The sequence below is a fragment of the Pterocles gutturalis genome, unplaced genomic scaffold (genome assembly GCF_000699245.1).
Source record: "Pterocles gutturalis isolate BGI_N339 unplaced genomic scaffold, ASM69924v1 scaffold7949, whole genome shotgun sequence".
Taxonomy (NCBI): Eukaryota; Metazoa; Chordata; class Aves; order Pterocliformes; family Pteroclidae; genus Pterocles; species Pterocles gutturalis.
The window spans coordinates 37,652-44,760 of record NW_010133206.1 but is presented as its reverse complement, the minus strand read 5'-3'; the positions used below and the strand labels follow the sequence as shown (position 1 = coordinate 44,760).

Sequence of the window (7,109 nt, the reverse complement as noted above, 5' to 3'; positions counted from 1 at the left end):
GGTAAGCAGCAACTCAAAGAGCCCTTAGCAGCTGCTGAGCTGTTCAATCAGTTTAGCTCTGGAAATATTGAGACAGAGTTGTATCAGATGTACAAAGAGCCTGTGAGCAGAGTTACATGACAATAAACTTGGTATGAGAGGAGACTGAGCAAAACAAAACAGATGACAAAGGCACGATTTGCTTGCTGTTAACAATGCCTTTGTAACATCACAAGCTATCTCTAAGCTATATTTTCCTCTGCATTGCTGGCTTGCACAACTTTTAATGGAACAAGTTTTTCTGGCAGAAGAACACAGATTTTTATCTTTAATGAGCAGCCTATCATTTAGCTTCAGGAAACAGCTTCCTGGTTGTAAACTGCTTGAGAGTCTGACAGCCGGTCAACTCAAAAGCAGCCAGAAGAAACTTTCTTGCTAACGTTGGGAAGGAATTAAAAAATGCTGAAAGGTGCAGATGATGTTATTATGGAGCAGGAGGACTCTGCTTCCCGACATGGAGAAATGACAAGTTGGGATATCAATGACATCAAACTTCCCCAGGTATGTGTCTGTGTCTTAGAAACTTACCCAGTTCTGATCAGTTGTCTCCACTTCACTGCTGATCTTAAGTGCTTTCTCAGTCATCTATGCTTCATTGCCTGTATTCTCTTTGCCACCTCAAGGTAAGGGACAGTGTTTTACTGAAAAACTAGAAAATATAGAGCAAATATTGACGTTTCTATACATTTTTCCTTAAATGTATAGGAGCTGCTGATACATGAAAAATATCAATGCTGCAGATGCATTGCCTTTTTAGTCCACTGGTGGATGAGGTGCAGAGAAAGCAGGGGAAAAAAATTATCTCCTGCTGTGGATGTTCAATTAGAAATGTCCAGGACATGCTTTTTGCCCTGGGTAGTGCTTTATGAGAAGTGAGCACAGCACCCGTGACTGCCTTGCAACTCTAGGTGCTCAGCCACGCTGCAGATCAGGCTCAAGGTAAGCAGGCTGGCTTTCCACACAGAGGCAATGCTCCTTTCATGAGCACCTAGGAAAACCTTGCTTTGTGTTTGCAGAGATCTGCTGAGAGGCAGAAAAGTAATCTTTCCCACCCTCAGTTCTTTTCTAGTCCTCTTATCTAAAAATTTCTACCACGCTCTCCACTGAAAGCCCACAGCACCCCACATCACAAAGTCATCTCCCTGTCCCTCACCCTAGCATATTTGTGCCAGGTTCCTCCTGCTGTGGTCCTTGACTGTCCAGCTCTTTTACCTCCCAGCCCTGCCTTCCTACCTGATCCCAGTCTCTTCCTTACAATGCCACTGCTGTTTGCCCACAGCCTCCATGTCCCAGGCTGTCTCCTTCCCTGCCTTCCACCCCAAGGTCACCTTCACCTGCATTTCAGCCTGGAGGCTTCCTCCGCACCCTTCCCTACGCTATCCAATGGCTCCTGGGGGAGCACAGGAGTTTTTCTCTTCTCATTCTCATTCTTGCTGCCGTAATGGCTCTTGGTTACTGGGATCAGCAATTTCATGGAAATCCCTACTAAGTTTTTGTACTTTTCCCTCAAAACCACCAGTGGATATATTAGGTGCTTTACAGATTACTGCATTTTGCTGTGTTGACTGTACCCACTGAGGTAATGTGTGGTTGGTCATTTGTCTTTTCTGTCATTGAGTTTTATTTTTATTGTTCCTTACAGTGTTGTCTTTGGGGCTTTTTTTGCTTAGACCATAGAGGTGAAATAAAAACCTGACCGAGATGTTATTTGGTTTGGACTTCAGAAAAATCACTGTGGAAGTCTTTCATGGCACTTTAGCCAAAATGAACCAAAGTCCAGAACTAAAGACCTACAAATGTGAGCAAAGTCTCGGTCTGATTCAGTATTTGCCCTTCTTCCAGTGAGTCGAGTCAAATCAAGCCATATGACTCAGAGTAACGCTGCTGTGAATGGCTTGAAAGGCATGGCAGGATCTCTGCCATGAAAGCTTGACAGATGCTAGTCAGGTGGTCACTGCTGCCTGCAAGGAAAGTATCTGCTCTTTTGTCAGGCGCCCCACCTTCCTCTCCTGGGGAGCTCCTTCACTGAACTGGACCCATGGGTGAGTGAGAACAACCTCCTGTCCAGGCTTTCCTGATACTTTGGGGCTCGTGGGAAGCCATGAGGAGCTGTGGTTTTTCTGCCTTCTCTCCACGGTTGCCTCCTGCCAACCAGCATCCCCTGCCAGGGTGCTGGAGTTGCCCAGGCTAGAGGACACTCCACAGAGAAACAGGGCTGTTGGGCTCTTGCACAAGCTCTTCTCTTCCCCAGCCTAAAATGTGGCTTGCTTTGGTCTCTCCACAGGATGTAAGACAGATAGACTGGTTTCAAGAATGGCCAGATTCCTATGAAAAACATATCTATAGCTCAGAGGATAAAAATGCTCAGAGGCACCACAGCAGCTGGGCAATGAGAAACACTAACAACCACAACTCTCGCATCTTAAAAAAGTCCTGCCTCGGAGTGGTGGTCTGTGGCAATGACTGCTCGACCTTGGATGGGAGGAAAATCTACCTAAGACCAGCCATATGTGATAAAGCTAGGCAAAAACAACAGCGTGAGTATGAACAGGGCTGCTCATTATATGGCAGTTCATAAGTGAACAGAACATAAAAGAAATCAAAGTAGAGGATACCCTTTGGATTATCCAGCCTTCCCACTGCCATTCCTTATGTTCAAATGCAACTATTGATTTTGGAACAATGCATTTTACATTACTTACTGTTGGAGAAGGAGTTGTTTGCTAATTTGTTTTCTTTTTTTTGTTTGTTTTTTAATCTCTATTTCTGATGGTTAGAGATTGATTTCCAGCCTTCTCAGACCCATGAGTGAGGATACTGAAAAAGCTGTGCAGTGCAGGCAGCTTCGTGCTGTGTTGTTCCTGCTGACCTGAGCGTTGGCTTCATTATTGCATGGGCCCAAGAGTAACTCGGGGGAAAGCCTTGCAGGAAAGAGGTTGCTCATAAACTATGATGACTGGAAAATAGGCCTTATGGTCATGTAACCAGAGCAAGACAATGCAAATAGAGAACATGAGCCACATGCACATTTTTAACAAGACCATTCCAAGCAATTGTTGATTGCTCAGTAGAGCTAGCACATACTGATTTCTGGACCGGACGAACATTTTAGCTAAAGAAAGGTGTTACTCAAGCATTCACTGGGGTCAGAATTATGTCCTCCAGAAAAATCAGACAAGAAAACATATGACATTCCAGACACTGCCAAGTTAAGAACAACTAAAACTGACCATGATAATAAATTAATAATAAATTATAATAAAGCCATAATATAAATAATGTTTGCCAGTTATATTTAATAATGGAACAGAATAAAGGCAATGATTAGTTTGCTTATATTGATTTTTGCTTATGTCTGAAAGTTTTTTGTATAGTTTTTCTCAGTGTAGTTTCTGAGCCCCAAACCAGAAGTGGCAATCCACCACCAAATGAACTGTTGTATCACACAGGATTAATCCGGTCAATGTTGTATAGAAAATATTTTCCACCATCTTTGCTCCAGGGAAATGCTGTCCAAACTGCAATGGACCCTTGCGGCTCCTTTCCTGTCGAGGCCATGGTGGTTACCCAGTTACCAACTTCTGGAGGCATGAAGGCCAATTCATATTTTTTCAGGTTGGTATAAAATTACCTTACATTATACAAGTTAATTTTAATGACTGTTTTTAAAGATTGATTAAAGACATTTTTTGTTCCAACAAATAAGGGTAATTGAATATGACAAGGTCAAATGACTGTAAGGAGAAAAATTTTCATAATGAGTGGACAAGGTTCTAAGCAATCTGATCTAACACTGAAGTTAGTCCTGCCTGAGCAGGTGGTTGAGCTAGACCTCCAAAGGTCCCTTCCAACTTATGATTTTTACAGCGTATTATATTTTTCATTTAGGCTCCCATGAATACCTGTTGATTTTGAAGCACTTTGCCTCAGATACATAGGAACCAACAAATCTTCTCTACAAGTCAGAAATGCCATGTTATCTCAACCTCTTCTCCAAGGCACCACACATAAGCATGAGGCTATCTTAGAGCAGGAAATGGTTGTACCCAAGGGACTGTCTATGGAAAATACCATCTGTGCTTTATATGTAACTTACATCTGGAAAACAGTGTATGTGAGTGTTTAAATAATGGGCACTATTTGTGGAAGCTGTAGTCCTAGTTTAGTACTATAACCACTGATCTGTCTCCTGTTTTCCAGTCTTTCACTTACATGTAGGTTAAATAAAATTAATTCTCTGTGAAAGCTAATGGAAAATAATGTTCTGATGAACGTGTCTAAAGTTTGAGAAGAATGGAAATGACTGCAGGGAGCTGTAGACAGGCTGCAGAAGACGTTGTGGCTTCAAGTGAGGCTTAGTGTAGGGAGTCTCTTCTGCACATAAATGTAGTGCACTGGTTTTATGGTTTCAGATAATTTCTACCCCATCACACTTCATCTGAGATGTGTTTATTACTTAGGCTCCCATTAAATAAGTCGCATTAAATACAAAGCATTAAATCAGGCTGTTTGTGTGGTTTTGGCCTGTGCTACAAATTCTTCTCCCTTAAGATTAATAACAAGGTTGTTTCTAACTTTAACATATCATAATTCCTTTCTAAAGTCCAAAGGAGCTCATGACCATCCACGTCCAGAAACAAAACTAGAAGCAGAAGCAAGAAGATCAATCCAAAAAGCACAGACAGCTTTTTCTCTATCTTCTCCAAGACTAAAAAGAATCCAGAAGATTGAGGTAACTTTTATTATCAGTGAATTAAATTGTAGGGCCAGTGATCCATGGTTCAAGGCATGGTGAAGGCTATCTGGGCTTTGGGTCTGGCTGGGATCAGGCTTTACATCTCTGCATTCTGCCTCCCCATGATCAGGCAAAGAAGGAGTAGGGCTGTCCTGAGCATCCTGCTCTGCTCAGTGCTGTCATCCACTGGGTTGACTCCCCATCTGGAGCCTCTTTGGGCCTGGTGGCAGCAGGGGATTATATCTACACAGATAACCAAAGCAGGGCCAGAGAGCAGACTTGTTCGCATCACTATTCACATGGTCCCTGCCATGGACTTGGCCAGTACTAACTCGTGCCCACAGACAAAATGCCCTGGCAGGGGTCAGGACAGCATGTGCTCAGGACCATCCCTTGGCAGGATCTTGGACTCCCTTCACTGTACACAGCTGGCTTTGAACCTACCTGTGCCCCTACATGCTGTCAGGCTACAAGCCGCAGGTATTGAGAATATCAAGCTGATGCTGTAAAAAATAGCGCTTGCATCATTTCACTTCAGGTCCAGAGGTCGCCCAAGGCCAGGATGTAGTCTGGAAACTGCCTGACAATGCCTTTTGGTCCCCATCACCAACGACAGTCCTTGGTTTAATTTTATTTAGCAGCATGGACATGGCTTTAGAGCCCCAGCTCTTTCCTTTTTTAAATGAAAGAGATGCCCATAGAAAAATTTCCTACAAGTTCTTTGCTAGTGCTGCTGCAGAAATTAAATTATTTACTAAGAAATCTAGGAATAAAGTGGTTAGATATTTAGTCCTATCAGCCTACTGGTCTTACTGAGGTCAAGGTCCCTCTAGACATGTCTTCATCTTTCCCTTCCTACAACATCTTCTTGACGTTTTCACTTCGAATTGTGTGGGAGTAGGAACAGACCAAAGATGTCACAAATATCTAATTGTAGAGCCTGCTCTTCAGCTGGTCTGACTCTGGGCGGTTGGAGTGGTACCATTTACCCTCAGCTGGCTTTCCAGTTGATGGATCTCTGGCAGGTTTTTCTTGGGAATAACCCATTATATTTGTGTTCTGCCAAGACCAGCTATGACACCACTAACTCGGGAGTCTGATTTGACATGCAGAACCTGCATTGCTGAATCTGCAAAAAGTCTTCTGAAAAGATTCAGTTTTAGTGTACTCACAACAGACCAGGGAGTAAAAGTTTAAAAAAAATGTATGAGCCCAAAACAGAGCAAGTGATACATAGGATGTTTTCTCTATGGTGTCAGCGGGTCTTTAGCTGAAGGTGGGCTGTGTCCTACATCAGGTTGTTGGAATTTCTTCTCATGGTGAGTGGAAAACAGCTGAAAGGAGCTTTGCTACTCTGGCAGTCAGCAAAATCACTATAATTAAATGGATGCAGAAGCAGAATTACAAAGAAGGGAGACGTGTAAGTACTCATCAGAAATGATAGCACAGAATGAGTGTTTTGAAAGGAATTAAAGTTTGCAAAATTATAATCCAATAATTAGGGCAATTAAAGAAGTTGTGAAATATCCAGAACAAAAGACCCAGAAGAATAATTCTTGTGTGCTGCTCCCTCCCTGAATAATATTTCTGTTTGTGCAGTAGAAAAGTATAAAGATAGGAAAATTTATTAGCTAGAAATAGAATCAGAGTCTTGAAAAGCTGAAGCATAATATTACTCTAGTGAAAAAATCACTTCAAAAAATCAGTTTTAAAAAATCATACTTAGCTTTTCCAAACTCCATAGAAAAAAAAATTCTGTGGTGTCAAATGGTTTAGCCTAATTTCATTTTCAGCTGCTTCTTCAGTATATGCTGGCAGCAGATCCCGAGGGCTGTAAATGCGAGGTCTAACAATTCTTTCAGTGTAAACTGGGCTTTGGGCAAAAACCAGTGAAACAAACCCAGACCTGTGATCTGGGAGCCCTGTTCGGTTGGTCCCTAAAGCCAGCTGGCACTACCTACAGGGACGCTCTGCTACAGCATCTGCTTCATTACCTGTACTAACTGAATGAATTTGTGTGCTGCTCTCATCTGGGACGGTTTTTATTTCATGCTGCTAGACTATGCCTTGTTTTACTAAACCTTGCTTTTCCTAAGTCTCCTACAGGTGCAATGCTGACACCGGAGGCTTTGCCTTTGCCTCTTTCCAAGCTGGATGCTTATGTGCTACCTGCTAATTTTGGGGAACATTTAAGCAAAAGCTCCCAGGAGCCAACACTGGGCAGCTGCTGTGGGCGGCCGCCATACCTAAGGGTGGCTGGGGAGGATGGGGACTCTGGAGAGGTGCCGATCTGGAGCAGGAACCCGGCCCTTGAGAGGACCTCCAGTGCTGGGAG

General features: G+C 43.0%; 1 protein-coding gene across 1 annotated transcript in view; it reads left to right on the top strand.

The window, feature by feature from the left end:
* The first annotated feature begins 339 nt into the window (after nucleotides 1–339).
* GCM1 (glial cells missing homolog 1 (Drosophila)) overlaps nucleotides 340–7,109 on the top strand; it is a 7,183-nt gene continuing 413 nt past the window's right edge. The window contains exons 1-5 of the mRNA XM_010081143.1: nucleotides 340–540; nucleotides 2,324–2,576; nucleotides 3,542–3,654; nucleotides 4,643–4,771; nucleotides 6,871–7,056. Coding sequence (XP_010079445.1) covers nucleotides 439–540; nucleotides 2,324–2,576; nucleotides 3,542–3,654; nucleotides 4,643–4,771; nucleotides 6,871–7,056 — 783 coding nt within the window. The 5' untranslated portion in view covers nucleotides 340–438. The remainder of the gene's footprint in view (nucleotides 541–2,323; nucleotides 2,577–3,541; nucleotides 3,655–4,642; nucleotides 4,772–6,870; nucleotides 7,057–7,109) is intronic.